Consider the following 18,447-nt stretch of genomic DNA (forward strand, 5'->3'; position numbering starts at 1 on the left):
CCCAAATAAACAATTCTGTTCGTTACTACCTAAGATTTAAACAAGAATTGTTAAAAACATCTGAATAAAGTTGTAGCAGTTTAGCAAGGAGAGGGTTGTTTCTGATGTATCTGAAAATATGATCAAGGAGAGAGAGAGAGAGAGAGAGAGAGAGAGAGAGAGAGAGAGAGAGAGAGAGAGAGAGAATGAATTCTTACCCACACTCCCATTCTAATCCCCACAGAGACCTTCCAATTTATCCAAAGTCTCCTCAGCTATGCCAACTCCAGGGCTCTTGCAATCAAAGGATGACAATACCACCTCTAATACCACCTCTAAAGCACAGAAGATCTTCATGCTTTGCTTCTGAAGTGGTGCCATAATATCTTCCTTTTCCCTTTCTTCAAGGTCAGAAAAATTCTGAAGCTGTTAGGATTTTAGATTGAAGGTCCTTCTGAACATCTCAATGTAGGTTTGAAGTGTTTAATTTAAATAAAAACTAAATTCCAGCAACCTGTGCTAACAGTTGAAGTAACCTGTGACTTCAATATTAAGCCAAACTTTCCATGAACTACACCAGCCACGCACATACAGAGCACACTAGTGTTGTAGAATATGGACACCACTGTCAATTCACTGAGATCTTGATTGATGCTGGGGTGTGACCGGTGCTCAGACACTTTCACTTAGACAACTCTAATCTGTCAGGTCTGTTGGTCCACAGGGCCTGCTGCAGTCACACCCCACAGTGCTGGGGAGTCGTGCAGTACTCAGGACAAAACCCCGGGGCTTGAACACGGTGCACACAGGATCTGCACTTGAACTCTCTCTTCACTTCCTATCCTGACAATCCTTTTAGACCATCCATTAAAACCAAATAGTATTTTGCCAGTTCCTGGCATTGGGAGCTGTTTAGGGCAAGGGCACGATGTTGAACTGCTTTATGTCTGCTTGAGACAAACCTAAAGACGTAAGAGACATACTCGACGATAGGAACAAATTGCCACAGAGATCTAATTCAGCCAACCCAAGACTTCTCAATACAAGTTTCATAAGGTGGCTGTGAAGAGCAAATCGAACAAACTTTGGTGGTTGCTATTGTTTCAGACCCCTACTCAGCAGCAGTCCTATTACAAATAGCACAGTGCTTGGGCATTCGCCTTTCATGTGGCTGACCTGTGTTCGATTCCTCAGTCTCTCTCGGAGAGCCCGGCAAGACTATCGAGTATCGAGCCCGCACGGCAGAGCCTGGCAAGCCACCCGTGCGTATTGGATATGCCAAAAACAGTAACAATAAGTTTCTCAATGAGAGACCTTACTGGTGCCCACTCGAACAAGTAGATGAGCAACGGGATGACAGTGACAGTGACTCAGCAGCAATGTTACTCCTAGCTCTGTGCTCTGGGATCACTCCAGGTGGTGGTTGGGGCAATCATATGTCTGCTGGGCATAGAACTGGGTTGGCAGCAAGCAAGGTCAGCACATTAACTCCTGACCTATTTTTTGGTCCTTAAACATTTTAGGCATTAAGTTCATAGTAAGGACTAATACTCATTGTTTTCAAGCCATGGTATTCTTCTGCATTATTTCCATAGTCTCTGGTTAATCTGAGCATTTCCCTGACTTCTGCTGGTCAATGAATGTATGATACAGGAAGATCTTCAAGATTGTATATAAGTAAAAGAAGTAAATTGCTTCAGTGATTCTATCTAGCAACTTTTGTCTGAAACTATAACCTGAAGCATAGATAAGACAGACATGCTACCAAAGAAGGACCTCCATCTGCAGCACTCCCCTCTCCAAACTATTAACCTTGCTAGAAGAGAAAATAGTACAGTTTATTTTTTGTGACAACATTTTATGAGTAACTATCATCTGCATAAGAGCTTCCTTATAAAATAAAAAATATGTCTGTTAATAGTTCTCTAAATATACATTATTGTGGACTTCTTACATCATTAGTTCTTAAATGTCAAGTTCAACTTTCAGCGAGGATGTAGTACATGAACATATTATAAAAATTCAAATGCAAGATTGGAGAGATAGTCCAATGGGTAAGGCATTTTTGCCTTCCATATGGACAATCCGGGTTCAATCCCCAGCATCCCATATGGTGCCGCCAAGCCTGCCAGGAGTGATCCCTGAGTGCAGAGTCAGAAAACAGTCTTGAGCACTGCCAAACAAAAAAGAAAAATAATTCAAATACAAATGAAAGCAAAGCAATATTAATTATTGATTTGTTTTATGTGCCTATCATTATACCAGTTTATAAGCACCTTGAGTGCTCAAGAATCCATATTGTATCCTTTCCTCATTCTCTGAAGCTAGAAAGATTTGTTACCATAAAAGGATCAATAGTTTGTTGGTTGAGAGAATAAATCAAGGAATGAGAAAAGAGAACAAAATTAGTTTCCCCAACTGGGTGAGAGAGGAAGCAATGACGATTGATCTTGAATGTTTGCACCACACACTAGCCCATCATTGTGGTGACGGCAGCTTTGTCGACTAGGAAGCTTCAGAAGGGTTCTGAGACCCTGGAGAGTAGTCACCTTAACTTTGGAACAGTTTTTTTTTTTTTTTTTTTGCTGGTAACCATGAAGAAACCTCTCTGATGACTTGGGTCTTTCCTTCATCTTACATTAAGATCCAATTTGCTTTTCTGTACTTACAGGAGGCCAAAAGTAGACAAGAACTCTGGGTGCTATCCAAGATATAAAAGAACCTCTCATTGAAATGGATAACTTTCCGAGGGAAGGTAGTAATCCCAGCCTCTACATTAGATGATCTACTAGAGTACCACCTTCACAACTATATACTGATTTATAGAATGTTCCTTTTGTCACTATATTGGTAATGAATTTTATGCTATAAAAATCTCAAAACCGGGGCCGGAGCGATAGCACAGCGGGTAGGGCATTTGCCTTGCACACGGCCGACCCGGGTTCGATCCCCGGCATCCCATATGGTCCCCCAAGCACCACCAGGAGTAGTTCCTGAGTGCAAAGCCAGGAGTAACCCCTGAGCATCACTGGGTGTGACCCAAAAAGCAAAAAAAAAATAAATCTCAAAACCACATTTATGAAACTCATCTTCCTCCCTCCTACAGTGCCTTTACATATGCAAGGTCTACGCTCTGCCAAGGGTCACATCCCTGTTCCTACAAGATGGTCTTAGTAGCCAATGAGAGAAAGGGGTGAGGGGAGTACTACTCATTAATTACAACGGATAAATTATATTTATTTGAGGGGGGGTTGGGGCCACACCTGGCATTCCCCAGGCTTATTCCTGGCTCTGCACTCAAGAAAAATTTCTGGTGGGTCTTGGGAGACCATCTGGGGTGCCAGGAATCCAGCCAGTGTGAGCAAGTGCAAGCCAAGAGCCCTCCCCGGCCATATTATCACTCTGGCCAAAAATGTTTTTAATACCAGCTGTGATGTAACTGTGAGATGGCCATAGGTTAGCTGCAGCGTATAGTCTGCAAAGCAAATAATGTCTAAGAGACCTTGATCTCACTCCTAGGGGGTGGAGTAGAGACTGAAGCAGGTGTTGAGCCTGCAGAGGAGCAGCAGAGTCTATGGTCACCACGGAGGGGTGTTTTCATGTCCGATGAAGGTGCAGGCAAGGAGGAAAGGATGGGGAGTGAGAATGACCAGCAAGATGAGGTGTGAGAAGCCAGTTCAGGGAGCCAATCAGAGAAGGCTGAGAATTATCAAGTGAAAGGTTTGAAGAGAAAAAATCCTCACTCATATATTCAGAGGCATGGGAAATGGTGGGGGGTGTGCACAGGAAAACAGCGGAGCAGGAGACCCCTAGGTTCTTACCTCCATCCCCTCCACACCCAACACCGCTCCACCAAAACCGAAACGAACCACAAGAGAACGGAAATGGGCCAGACAAAAGAATGGGACCAAAATGAGGCCCAAGCGAGACGGAATTTGGGAGCTGGAGACCGCGGAGCTGGGGTGCACGCAAAGGGAAGAAAGTTTTCGGTGGGAACTGGGAACTGGGGCTGGGCATCGCGAATGGCTGGCTTAAGACAGAGCGATGACGCTGGCCGCGAGTCCCTCCAGCCAACAGGACTGCCAAGCGCACACGTGGACCCCATCAAAGCCCAGAGGAGGCTGGGAACTGCCTCTGACCCTGTCAGCGAGTCTCTTACTGCAACCAGCCTGGGCGTTTCTGCAGCAGCAGCCTTGGGGGACTGGCTGCCTGCTACCCGGATTCTGGGGGACACTCTGCAAGGCAGCGGGAGGCTGGTGGGTGGGGGCGGCTAGCTGCCAGTGTAAGGTGCCCCCGCCCAGCACTGCTTCCCACGGGGCCGGCCCCCGCCGAGTGCGGAGCCACCTTCAGCTGAGACAACTGGAAGAGCGGCTGCCGGTCATAGGCCCCTTGGGCTGAGTGAGCGGCGCGCGCAGAATAAAACTTGACCCCGGAGTAGAAACCCGGCGGGGAGGCCGCAGCGTTGGGGAAGACGCTCACCGCACGCAGAAGGCGAAGCGGGAGAAGGCTGCGGACAGAGAACGATGCTGCAGGGCCGCCTTGGTCACCCACTGCACAGTCTGGCATAGGAGGCCACCCTCCCCGCCTGTCCCCTGCCCCCAGGTGAGGGGCCACATCCCCAGCACGCTGCACTCTGCAAGACGGGGCTGCAGCTGCGTCGCACAGCCACGGCCACGGGCCCGAGGTGCAGCACAAGAAAGTGTTGCGCGAGCTGACAGCCACGGTTCCCTTGGCACAGGGCAGGGCGCGGGGCCACGGCGGGAAGTCGGGGCTCGAGAGACTCCTTTCCCGGGGGGACCCGGCTCACATGCAAGGGATATTTGGGGCCAGAGCTCATCTCCCACACCAACAGGGTTTTGTCACTCTCGTTGGGAACCGTGAAAGGTACCACCTGAGCCCTCCTCGGCTTCACTGCGCCTGCGCAACTCAAACTCACGGCGGCACTGCGCCTGCGCAGAACCTGCCCCCGCTTTTTCAAAGGGGGCTTGTGCGAGGGTGGGGCGTGCTGGGGGTGGATCTACTGTGGCCAGGCCCAGCCCACAGTGCTAAGGGCTAGGCACCAAGTCCCCACCTTTAAACTCCTTGGTGTCCCATCAGCACAAGTCTTTCTTGATGAGCCCAGAGGGCTAATTTTCTTTCTTTTATTTCAGAGTTTTTCACAGAATTTGATTACACTCAATATTTAACACCAATTTCATCACCATTACACCTTTCCACCACCTTTGACTTTTCCCACCACTATCCCAAAACTGCCCCAAAAAATGTTAAGTCATTTATTTTGTATTACTTGCTATAAATACTTGACTGAAAATTATCCAAAAAGGTTTCCTCAGAGTAAGGTGTGTGAAAACTGTTGTATCTCATCTTGGAGCCATTGAGCCCTGGGATTAGAGACCAGAGAGCTAATTTAAGGACATAGGGGAAGGACCTCTAGTTCTGCCTGAACCCTTAGAAAACAATTTCCTTCCTCCTCACCCCAATCCCAACCCCACAGGATACTGCACCATTGTGAAGGTGCGTTTGTGGAACCCGGATGATGTGGGAGCTGAGAGCAGGGCAGAGACTGGGGAATTGAGTTGATTCAAGTAGTGACTCCAACATGGGAGCTTGTGGTGCCCACGAGACTTCTTAGCTTCCCTGTAGCTATTTGGTGGAGCAATGGACTAAGAAGGCAAGTAGGTCCTTCCCATCCGTAATTTTAAAATGTTAGTATCAGGGGCTGGAGCAATAGCACAGCGGGTTGCGCATTTGCCTTGCACGTGGCTGACCCGGCTTCGATTCTCAGCACCCTATATGGTCCCCTGAGCACCGACAGGAGTAATTCCTGAGTGCAGAGCCAGGAGTAGCCCTTGTGACCCAAAAAGTTAAAAAAAAATGTTAGTGGAAGATGGAATTGTGTTCATTTATTTGGGGGCCACACCCAGTGATGCTCCAGGCTGACTCCTAGGTTTGTGCTCAAACATCACTGAATCCCTGGAAGGGCTTGGGGGACCATTTATGGAAGTGGGAATTGAACCCAGGTCAGCAGAATCAGGACAGCACCACATCCCGTCTGTGAAATTTTCCCTAATCCTTTAAAAAGGATAATATAAATAGGGCTCAGTGTGACAGTACAGCAAGTAGAGTATTTGCCTTGCATGTAGCTGACCAGGTTCAATCCCTAGCATCTCATATGTTCACCTGAGGACCACCAGGAGTAATTCCTGAGTGCAGAGCAAGGAGAAGCATTGCCAGGTTTGGCCCCCCAAAAAACATAAAGGGTAATATAACAAATGTTCTTCTTTCTAAGACAAAAACTGGTTTCATTAGTTGTGTGACCTCTCTACTGTCACTGTCACTGTCATCCCATTGCTCATCAATTTGCTCGAGCGGGCACCATTATGATCTCCATTGAGACTTGTTGTTACTGTGTTTGGTATATCGAATACACCACGGGTAGCTTGCCAGGCTCTACCGTGCGGGTGAGATACTCTTGGTAGCTTGCCGGGCTCTCCAAGAGGGGTGAAATATCAAACCCGTGTCGGCTGCATGCAAGGCAAATGCCCTGCTGCTGAGTGGAAGCACTGCAGCACTGTTATCGTCATCCCATTGTTCATCGATTTGCTCGAGCAGGCACCAGTAATGTCTCCATTGTGAGACTTGTTGTTACAGACCTCTCTACAATGCTAATAATTGTTTTATGAAGAGGAATTTTTAAAAATATTTTTATTTGGTATATCCAATATCCAATGAGCATGGGTAGCTTGCCAGGCTCTGCCGTGCGGGCTCGATACTCTCGGTAGCTTGCCAGGCTCTCCGAGAGGGGCGGAGGAATCGAACTCGGGTCGGCTGCGTGAAAGGCAAATGCCCAACCGCTGTGCAGTCACTCAATGAGAGATGTTACTGGTGCCCACTCAAACAAATCGATGAGCAACGGGATGACAGTGATACAGTGATTTTTATTTATCCCCTTCAGTCCTAAAGTTGTTTTAAAAATGGAAAATCTTTGATCATGGTCTGAATTTTATTCTTGTTTTATCTGTTCTGGAAATCTAGAAGTCTGGAAACTATCACATAATCATTTCTCATTTTATGTCTGCTGTAGTTAAAACTCAGAAGTAGGAACATGAGTGATTCAAGGCACATCCCAGTTTTATCAAGACTGATGAAATCAACAGTGGTAGGGTGCTTGCCTTACATGTGACTGACCTGGTTTGTTCCCCATCATCCCATATGGTCTCCTGAGCACTGCCAGGAGTGATTCCTGAGTGCACAGTCACGAGTAACCCCTAAACATAGCTGGGTGTGGTGCAAAAACAACAAAAAAATTAGATCCTGGGTAAGATAGATAGGACAGAGGGTAAGATGTTTGCCTTGCACGTGGCCAAACCAACTCTGATCCTTGGAACAGTATGTAAAATATAAAGAAACATGTTGGGAGCCCTCCATCCTCGTCTTTTTAGAAAGGATCATCCCTAATCATTAATGCTCTTTTGGTTGATGACTAAGAGTGTATCCCCAGCACTCCAAGGGGTCACTCCTGAGCAAGACATTCAGGAATAGCCCCAGACACTTGGGTGTGGTCCCAAATACCCCTCTCCCAAACAAAACAAAGATAGATTCTATCTAGGACTTTTTTTTTTATTTTTTGGATCACAACCTGAGATGCACAGGGATTACTCCTGGCTCATGCACTCAGGAATTACTCCTGGCAGTGCTCAGGCGGACATATGGGAAGCTGGGAATCGAACCCAGGTCGCCTCATGCAAGGCAAACACCCTACCTGCTGTGTTATTGCTCCAACCCCCTATCCAGGACTTTTTAAAGATGATCTGAATTCTAGTCCGTTCTTCCAGAGCAGCTGAAATCACTGGCATTCTGACATACTTCTTCCACCCACCACTATTTTTTATGCCTCCATACCAGATCATTAAGCTACACCGAGTTTTCTCTCTCCACTAAAAACAATTTGCTTTGGTTAAGTTACCTAAAGCCTGATATTGTTTCAAACCAGTAATTACAGAGTTCATTGCCTCTCCCAACACCCTGTGAAACTGTTCACACAGGTCTCCACTTCATGATGAACATGTCGCGGACAATAGGTTTTATCTTCCTTTTAGTACCCTGAGTGCTCCGATTGCACTTGGCACTCAAATTCAGACAGGAAAACATGAACGCTTTCTTCGTACAAGGAACACTTTAATAGTCCCCCAAATATAGAAATTTCATCGGGGTCCCCTTGGTTTTATAAATGAGTCAATAGCTAGGGGCCTGGACTTGTATGAGAACAAGGAGGCAGCCCTTGGAAACCCTTTAGTCCTGGGTTTAGTCCTTTACTCCCAGGGCTCTGGTCCATTTGGCTTGTGAAGGGGAAGAGAAGACAGTGACACAGAATGAAAGCAAAGGGCAGACAACATGGAGAATGCCCAAGTGAGGAGAGAGAGGAGTTCTGGAAAACTCCATAGCAGGCCGGCTTTCCCCGCCTCATTCCACATGACATCAGGTCAACCAGGAAGAGAGTGGTCAGCCCTCACAGTGTCCAAACCGTGTCCATGGTTTGCCACATAGAAAGTGGCAAGCACTGGTTCACAAAGTGGCAAGAACCTTCTGGCAGGACAGGCTGGCACCTGCCCACAGACCAGGGGGTTGGGAAACCACTGTTGTCGTGGGCTACAAATGTTCCAGAATTTGATGCAAAAAGTAGCCACGGAGTACCTGCCAAAGAGTATATGCCTCAGTAAATATTACTGAGGTGGACACAAAAATAAGGGAACTGTAAATACAGCAAAATGTTAAAAGGGCCGAGGAAGAGACAGGAAAAACAGATTTCAGTGACTGGGCAGAGGTAAGGGGATGCTGGGCCTTTTACACCAGACACAGACGGGAGCTTAAGTGGCTCTGGACCTAAAAGTAAGAGCTAACTCCGTAACTAAGAAGCAGTAGGCCAGAGGGCTGCACAACAGACTGAATGCATGTGTTGGTCACGGGAGGCCCAGTTTGATCCCCAGCATGGCAGGTTCCCCTCAGCATCACCAGGGTGACCCCCAAACAGAGAGCCAAGAGTCCTTTTCCTATACAATAGTCCAAAGCAAATAATCCAGTTCCTGAGAAAAAGCACAGAAATAAATCTTCGTGACCTTACACCTGGCAATTAGGATCCTAATTACAAACACCCAAACCCGAAGTGACAAAAGGAAATAGATGCTGGACTACATGAAAACTAAAAACTTTTCATGGAGCTATGGGACAGGGGCTAAGCCATTTGCCTTGCGTATGACCAACCTGGGTTTGATCCCCAGCACCATAGATGGTCTCCGGTGTCCCGCCAGAAGTGACCCCTGAGCACAGAGCCAGGAGTAAGCCCTAAATGCCACCGGGTATGGTCCCAAAATGGAAATAAACTAAAAACACTGATGTGACAAATGATCAAGACAAAGCTCAAGGACTTTGGTGCAAACCAGACCTGTATTTGACCTGGCACCATGTCACCCTCTTTGAAGCACCACTGACTATAGCCCTGGAGACCCTTGAGGATCACCAGGTAACACTGGTGGTCTCTGGCACAAAAGGAACTCATTCTTAGGCCCTATCCCCAATTCACATGCCTTGGCTAGATGGCCAGTTAAAAAGTTAACTCCACCTGTATCACCTCCTTGAAAACTTTGGGCTTACTGGAATGCACAAGGGCATTTGCAGCCACACGACACCTCAAACTGTACAACACTGATAAAACAGGAGTAGCAAACAGACTGCATGGGATATAAAGTAGAAGGCATCCGATCTAGGTTAAGAAAGTACCAACATAAAAGGCTTAACCTATACCAATATCTTAGCAATGTCTTGTACAACTGCTTAATAGATCCAGGGTGAGGGGCTGGAGCGATAGCACAGCAGATAGGAAATTTTCTTGCAAGCGACCCACCCGGGATTCGATTCCCAGCATCCCATATCGTCACCTGAGCATTGCCAGGAGTAATTCCTGATTGTAGAGCGAGGAGTAACCCCTGTTCATCGCCGGGTTTGACCCGAAAGGCAAAAAAAAAAAAAAGAAAGAAAGAAAGAAAGAAAGAAAGAAAGAAAGAAAGAAAGAAAGAAAGAAAGAAAGAAAGAAAGAAAGAAAGAAAGAAAGAAAGAAAGAAAGAAGAAGAAAATTCTAAACTAAAATAATAGCTCCAAAAATAAATAAGATAAGATAAGATAATAGCTCCAGGGTGAGATACACAATCTTCACTAATTTTCTTCTGAGGAGATATTTTTTCAGTATTCTTTTAGCAAATTATAACAAGTAATATAAAATAAATAAATAAATTACTGAGTACCTGCTTTGCGTAAGGTTTAAAGGATGATTGGAAAAAATGGAGATAATGGTGGTGGGAAGGTACAATGATGGTAGAATTGAATGTCTGTAACAAATCTTCATGAACAGTTTTGCGAACTACAGTGTCTATATAAGGCAAGGGAAAATAAAATTTTAAAAACTAAGTTAAATTTATTTATTTATTTATTTATTTATTTATTTTGCTTTTTGGATCACACCCGGCAATGCACAGGGGTTACTCCTGGCTCTGCACTCAGGAATTACCCCTGGCAGTGCTCAGGAGACCATATGGGATGCTGGGAATCGAACCCGGGTCGGCCGCGTGCAAGGCAAACGCCCTACCTGCTGTGCTATTGCTCCAGCCCCTAAATTAAATTTTAAAAGAAACAAAAAATACACCAAACCAGGGTGAGCTGTCCCTATTCACCAGGAGGCTGGCAGCAATGACAATCAAAATTGGGGGTGAAGATATGGAAAAACATACTATACCTTTTAGTTTTTTGGTTTTTTTTTTTCTTTTTGTGTCACATCCGGCGATGCACAGGGGTTACTCCTGGCTTTGCACTCATGAATTACTCCTGGCAGTGCTCTGGGGATCATATGGGATGCTGGGAATCGAACCAGGGTTGGCTGTGTGCAAGCAAACACCCTACCCACTGTGCTATTGCTCCAGCCCCTGTACCTTTTAGTTTTTCACAATGTGGTAGTACTCAAGAGACTAACCAGAGGGACCAGAGGGAGACTTTAACAGTCTGGGGCACACGGTGCATGCTTGGGAGATGCACATTCCATCGCTGGCAGCAGAGGGTCTCCCCCAGCCCCAAACTCCTACCAGTACCAGGAGCCACCCCTGAGCACTGCGCTGGGAGTAGGCCCTGAGCACCTCTGTGTGTACCCCCCAACCCAAACAAACAAATAAAAAAGGTTAAACCTGTAATTAAACTGGATTCCCATTCTGTAGACAGTCTTGGTATTCTGGTCACTGTTTCTTTTGAGGTACAGAAAATTATTAGCTTAAGATAGTCCCATTTGTTCATCTCTGTTTCTACTTCTTTGGTCAATGGCATTTCATCCTTGAAGATACTTTTGGCTTCAATGTCGTAGAGGGTTTTGCCGACCTTTTCCTCAATGTACCTTATAGATTCGGGTCTGATGTTGAAGTCTTTAATCCATTTTGATGTGACTTTTGTGCATGGTGTTAAGTACAGATCTGAGCCCATTGTTTTTCATGTAACTGAAAGTTACATGTTTTGCCAGCACCATTTGTGAAAGAGACTTTCCTTGCTCCACTTCACATCTCTTGCTCACCGATCAAAGATTACATGCTCATATATTTGAAGGTTGTGTAAGGATGTTCAACCCTATTCCACTGGTCTGTGGGCTATTTTTGTCCCAATACCATGCTGTTTAATTATTACTGCTTTGAAGTACAGTTTGAAGTTGGGTAAGGTGATACCCCAACATCTCCTTTTTCCTGAGAATTGTTTTAGCTATTTGTGAGCGCTTGAATATGAATTTCAGGAGTGTTTGATCCATTTCTTTGAGAATGTCATGTGTAGAGATCTCAATGAATCTGTATAAGGCTTTGGGGGAGTACTGCCATTTTGACATTGTTAATTCTCCCAATCCATGAGCAGGGGATGTGTTTCCATTTCCTCGTGTCCGCTTTTATTTCTTGAAGTAGCATTTTGTAGTTTTCTTTGTATAGGTCCTTTAACTCCTTCATTAAGCTGATTCCGAGGTACTTGATTTTCTGAGGCATGATTGTGAATGGGATTGCCTTTTTCATATCACTTTCTTCTCTCTTGTTATTTGTGTATAGGAAAGCCATGGACATTTGGGTATTGATTTTATAACCTGTGACTTTACATGTTTACTGCTTCTAGGAAGTTCTTGGTAGAGGTTTTAGGGTTCTCAAAATATAGTATCATGTCATCTGCAAATAATGAGAGTTTTCTTTCTCTCTTTCCAATTTGGGTACACTTAATGTCTTTTTCTTGACTAACTGCTATGGCAAGTACTTCCAGCATATCTTAAATAGTAGTGGTAAGAGTGGGCATCTTTGTCCTGTCCCTGATCTTACAGGGAAGGCTCTTACTTTTTCCCCATTGAGGATAAAGCTTGTTGTGGGTTTATGGTAGAGGGCTTTGAGTATATTGAGAAAAGTTCCTTCGATTCCCATTTTGCTTAGACAAAGACAGTCTACACAATGGGAAAGGTTATTCATCCAATGCCCCTCTAGAAGGGGTTCATATCAAGGATATACAAGGCACTGGTTGAACTCCACAAGAAAAAAACATCCAACCACATCAGAAAATGTGGCAATAAAATGAACAGAGGAAGAAATTCTTTTTCTTCTTCCTCAAAGAAGAAATCTGAATGGCCAAAAGAGACATGAAAAAATGCTCTTCATCACTAATCATCAGGGAGATGCAGATCAAAACAGCTATGATATATCATCTCACACCACAGAGACCGAAAAACATCCAAAAAAACAAAAGCAAGCGCTGTTGGCATGGATGTGGGGAAAAAGGGACTCCCTTTCACTCCTCGTGGGAATGCCTACTGGTCCAGCCTTTCTGGAAAACAATAAGGACACTTCTCAAAAAACTAGAAATCAGTTCCCATTTGACACAGCAATACCATGTCTGGGAATATATCCCAGAGATGCAAAAATGTACAGTAGAAGTGACATATGCACTTGTATGTCTATTGTAGCACTATTTACAAGAGCTAGAATCTGGAAACAACCTGAGTACCCAAGAACAGACCACTGGTTAAAGAAGCTCTAGTATATCTACACAAAAGAATACTATGCAGCTGTAGGAAAAAAATGAAGTCATGAAATTTGCATAGAAGTAGATCAACATGGAGAGTATCATGCTAAGTCAGATAGAAAGGGACAGACATAAAAGGACTGCACTCATTTGTGGGCTATAAATTAACATAATAGGAGACTAACATCAAGGAACAGTTAAAATAAGTGTCAGGAGCACTACCCCAAGCCTTGATAGCCAATCTCATGCATTAGGGGAAAAGGTAGCTGGGATGGAGAGAGGAGCACTAAATAAATGATGGTTGGAGGGATCGCTGGGGATAGTAGATGCATGTTGAAAGTAGATCATGGACCAAACAGCATGGCTGCTTGTTACCTGTATTGCAAACCATAACAACACTCAAAAGGACAGAGAGTAAGAGGGATTGTGCCTGCCACAGAGGGAAGGGGTGGGGTTGAGGGGTGGGAGGAGGGATACTGGGAACATTGGGGGTGGGGAATGGGCACCAGTGGAGGGATGGGTGCTTGAACATTGTTTGACTGAAATGCAATCATGAAAGTCTGTGGGTCTGTAAATGTACCTCACAATGATTCATTAAAAAAAATTAAAAAGCAGATACGAGAAGTTTTAAAGCACATGTGTTTGCAAGGCATAAAATGGATCTCAACAAGGGAATGAGTAGACTGTGACTACAGGGGGATATTGGAGCAGATTATTTAGGAGCTTGTTAAGGAGTTTGAACATTATATAGGTAGTGAGAAGTCATTTGAAAGTATTAAGTGTAAAACAACCCACATTTTCTGTTTCAATATAAAAATGAAAATAGAAATAAAAACAGAGTGTTAAGTAAATAAATAAATACAAAAGAAATAAACTGGATTCCCCCCATATTCCACTTTATATGCACTGAGGAGAAATAAAAACATACAGACACAAATATAATAGCAAAAGTGGAAGAGAAAAGTCCATCAGCCAGTGATAAACAAAATGTAACCTGCCGTACAATGCCACCTACAAAGGAATGTCAGTCAACAACAAAAGGGAATGATGCTGCTCCAAGGCTGAGCCTGTCATGGGGTGACAGCAGGGCAAGTTGTGTGGTTCATCCACTATTAAGGGACCCTCCAGAACAGGCCTGACTACTAGCAAAGTGGCTGAAGGAAGGCCAGAGGCCAAGGGCAGAGAGAGGACTGGAGAGAGACTGGTAATTGAAGGTGTTTCCTTCAGCGGGGGGATGACAAGGTTTTATTTATTTTTTATTTTATTTTATTTCTTTTTATTGAATCACCAAGTGGAGGGTTACAAAGTTCTCAGGATTATGTCAGTTATACAATATTCAAACACCCTTCCCTTCACCAGTGCCCATCTTCCATCACCAACCCCCCCAGTATATCTGCCGCCCCCTCCCACCTCCCTAGTCCCCACCCTTGTACGTGATAAGTTTCACTTCATTTGCGCTTATCTCGATTACATTCCATGTTTCAACACACAACTCACTATCGTTGCTGGGGTTTCCCCCCAAAAAGAAAAAGACAGTCCTATTGCCAATAAGGCATTTGATAGTTCTCCATTACTAAGAATATAGAGATATTAAGTCCTGCTGTTTGTTACATAACTTTTCTTTTTCCCCCTTGCCCCGCGCCACCGAGTTCACGCCTGTTTAGTAATCGCCATGCTGTCTGACAAAGGGAAAAAAACCGAAGAGGCTGGTTATTTCCCGGATGACAAGGTTTTAAAGTGAAACTGTGGGGTTCAAGAGACAGCTCAGCAGGCTACGGAGCTGGCTTTTCACACAGGAGGCCCAGGCAGTATTCCTGGCAGCTCTGAGCCCCCAAGTGCTGCCAAATACACATCCTGGAGCAGCCTGAGTGATGGTGGGTGTGGCCACGGACCAAAGTAAATTAAACTCTGGTAATGGCTACACAATCTTATGAGTCTATTTAAAAATTAAAATCTACACTTTAATTGGTGAATTGGGGCCCAATAAAGCTGTTCTTAAAATGAAGGGCATGAGTGTGTTACGTGAAAGTGGTAGGGGCTGGAGCAATAGCACAGCGGGTAGGGCGTTTGCCTTGCACGCGGACGACCCGGGTTCGATTCCCAGCATCCCCTATGGTCCCCTGAGCACCACCAGGAGTAATTCCTGAGTGCAGAGCCAGGAGGAACTCCTGTGCATCGCCAGGTATGACCCAAAAAGCAAATAATAATAATAATAATAAAAAAATAAAAAGAAAGTGGTAGTAGTTGGGGCCAGGGGGAAGGGTTATGGTTCAGTGGCAGAGCACAGGCTTCTAAGTGTGAGGTCCTAGGTTCAACCCCTCGGATCACATATGCACACACACAAAATAAACATGTCAAAGAATTACAAATCTAAGAAGTGGAGCTGAAGTGAGAACACAGCAGTAGGGCGTTTGCCTTGTACCCTTCTGAGCACAGAGCTGGAGTAACCCCTGAGCATCACTGGGCAGCTGCCTTCCCTTTCCCTGGCCCAGCCACCTGGAGCTGACCTCACACCGGACCTTTTCCACCAATGCTCAAGTCAAATCAACAACCACGGAACATCTGTCCCTTCGACTAACACACTGCTACATTCTTCCTTGGGGGCTAGTGACCTGGGCACTTGTCCGTGCCCATTTTGAGAGGTGGCATTATTTCCCTCAGAATATCAAGGGGCCACATAATTTTCTTTCATATATTAAGCCTTGTACCCATTTTGGTTTGTGGGCACATATGATACACAGCCTGAGGTAACACATTTACTGAGTCACAAAGTGTGTGCAGATTACACGAAGCTATTAAAATTTGTGTTTACTCACATTCTAGATTTCAAAGTTGCCAACCTGGTTGTGGTGCTAATGAGAGGCTCTAATTGGAAGCTTCAGATTTCTTGGTTACAAAAAAAAAAAAAAATCAGGGGGCAGAGACAGTACAGTGGGTAGGGGGCTTGCCTTGCATGCGGCTGACCTCAGTTTGATCCCCAGCATCCATTATGGTCCCCTGAGCACAGAGTCAGGAGTAACTTCCGAGCACTGTTGGGTATGGCCCAAAGAAAACAAAGAAAACAAATAATCAAACAAAAAACCTCAGTAAGGGAGTCCCCGCTGGGGCCGGTGCTGGGCTCCGGCCCGGTTTCGCCCGGGTGCCCATGCCTCTGCACAGCCGGTGGATGTGGAACGAGCGGGAACCAGAGACAATTTAGGATTTGGGGTTCCAGCAAGTGCTTGTACCCATGTATGGAGACTGTGAACTAAGCTTTTGCTACATGCTGGTCCAGGAAGGTAAATGACTCATTTTCCAACTTAAATCTCCGCGGACTTAATTACTATAATACAGAAATTGTAAACCGACATTTTATTGCTTCATTCTCATCAGTGGAAATCTTATTATCAAATATTTCCTTGTTAATAGAGCTGTATTCTTGGGGGATAAATTCCAAAAAAATAGTGAGTCTGTTTTGAAACTCTAACAACAATAGTGAGTTGTGTGTTGAAATCTGGAATGTAATCAAGGTAAAGAGAAAAGGAAGTGAAATTATCACTCACGCACGGGGGGTTTGGGGGGTGAGGGGTGGGATGTATACTGTTCTTTTTTGTTTTTGCTTTTGTTTTTGTTTTGTTTTTGTTTTTATTGGTGGTGGAATATGGGCACTGGTGAAGGGATGGGTGTTTGAGCATTGTATAACGGAGATATAAGCCTGAGAACTTTGTAACTTTCCACTTGGTGATTCAATAAAATAAATTTAAAAAATTTAATATATTAAAAAAAAAAACCTCAGTAAGGGCTGGAGAGATAGCTCAAAGACCTGTAGTGTTTACTTTGCTTGCAGCAGCTCCAGGTTTAGTCCCCAGCACCCCATGGTACCCAGAGCACCACACCAGGAGTAGAAACTGAGCACCAGAGGAATGTGCCAAAAAACACCCTAAGAGAGTACACATTAATCTATTTGGTATTGAGTAAAATCACAAAGTTTATTTTCTATGCATCGTTTGCTGCTAATAAAGTCACAAGTTCTCTTTCAAACAGAAGGGTCACTATAAAAGATCCATAATTTTCTCTGGGAATCTTCACCTGTTTCCTGAGAAAAAATGTGAAGCAGCAAGGGTGTGGCCTCCCAGCGGGACTACTTAGCCCTGGTCTAAGCTCACAAGGGCCCACGCAGGGTTCTCCCAGGAGCTGCATATGGCTGGCTTCCCTTGGATGATCAACACACTGGACTACTTCAGCGATACTCGGTCAACTGGGCTGGACGGGCCAGTGCTAGGACTCATGCCATGTGGTGAATGAAGCATGAGGAACCGGGAAGTGAAAATGAGTCCCTGTGCACGCAAGGCATGCAACCCATGACCACAGAGCTATCTCCCCAGCCCAGGACTAGCCGTCTTTCAAGTGTTCACTGGTAGATTATTAGACAATGTGGTTCCTTTGTCTTTTGTACCCTACATGGCAATGCTCAGCGCTTACTTCTGACTCTGCACTCAGGAATCACTCCTGGTGGTGCTTGGGGACTATATGGGCTGTCGGGGGTCAAACGTGGGTTGGCCATGTCACAAGACAAGCCCCCTCCCCATTGTATTATTGCTCCAGTCCCTGGAGAGTGTGTAGTTCTAAACCTGATTCATGTCGCAGAATGAGAATTTTATGAACTGTTAATTTAATATGGGCTGAGGGAAAATAAAGGCTCAGTGAGCAAAGTGTCTTGCCTTTGGAAACTATTTTGGCACAGATGAGCCTCAGCGCGGAGTCTGTGTTAAGATGAGCATTAGCTTCCCCCCATGGTTGATATGCGTTGACAAGACACACCCACAGGAAGTGTCCAGCACTGTGCCTGCCTCATCTCCTTGACTTACACCCAGAAGCCCGGGCTCCATCATTGCCAGGCAATGAATCCCAGCACTGGGAGGGGACCCAGGGCTAATGGGGAAAAGGCAGGGACCACTCAGAGTCACTAGCTGAGACATTTCATGGGGCCCTTCCACCCCACCCACAGCTCGCACTACTCACTGGGCTGCAGGTGAGGGAACCACGATTCTCAGTCCGGCTCCACCCTCCCGGAGCTCTGGCTGGTGGCTCCCTGGCGGGCTGTGCTGGTCAGTTCACCCACCAGACTTGAAGGCTACTGGCATGGAGTGCTCCCTGCAGAGACAACAGGGGCAGTTTCCGGTGGTGGCAAGTCTGGGGAGCCACCATCTGGAGGAGCGCAGGAGAAGGCCGGGGCAGGCAGGGCTGAACTAATGTGGTGGAGTGCGGGCGTGTGCTTGAGTGCAGGCCGGGCGGCACAGGGCTTGCTGCTTCCTGGTTTAGTTGGCAGGTTGGCACAGAGTCCATCTGGGCCTTGATGAATTCTGACAACACCCTTGGAAGCTTTAAACAGAAAAATACCCTGTGTGACAAGTT

The 18,447-nt window shown here is 45.5% G+C and overlaps 1 protein-coding gene and 1 pseudogene across 4 annotated transcripts in view; both read right to left on the bottom strand.

Moving 5' to 3' along the window:
* The window catches only part of LOC129406553 (RAD52 motif-containing protein 1-like), a 32,120-nt pseudogene extending 22,585 nt beyond the window's left edge, over positions 1 to 9,535 (bottom strand).
* LOC129406604 (pleckstrin homology domain-containing family M member 1-like) overlaps positions 1 to 18,447 on the bottom strand; it is a 42,280-nt gene that overhangs the window by 5,485 nt on the left and 18,348 nt on the right. For 2 of the 4 annotated variants that reach the window (XM_055144948.1, XM_055144947.1), the window contains exon 4: positions 18,055 to 18,414. In XM_055144948.1, coding sequence (XP_055000923.1) covers positions 18,351 to 18,414 — 64 coding nt within the window. In that variant the 3' untranslated portion in view covers positions 18,055 to 18,350. Of the gene's footprint in view, positions 1 to 12,357; positions 12,856 to 16,278; positions 18,415 to 18,447 lie in introns of those variants that run through there. The other 2 variants (XR_008631100.1, XR_008631099.1) reach the window with 2 other exon arrangements.

The sequence above is a fragment of the Sorex araneus genome, chromosome 7 (genome assembly GCF_027595985.1).
Source record: "Sorex araneus isolate mSorAra2 chromosome 7, mSorAra2.pri, whole genome shotgun sequence".
Lineage (NCBI taxonomy): Eukaryota > Metazoa > Chordata > Mammalia > Eulipotyphla > Soricidae > Sorex > Sorex araneus.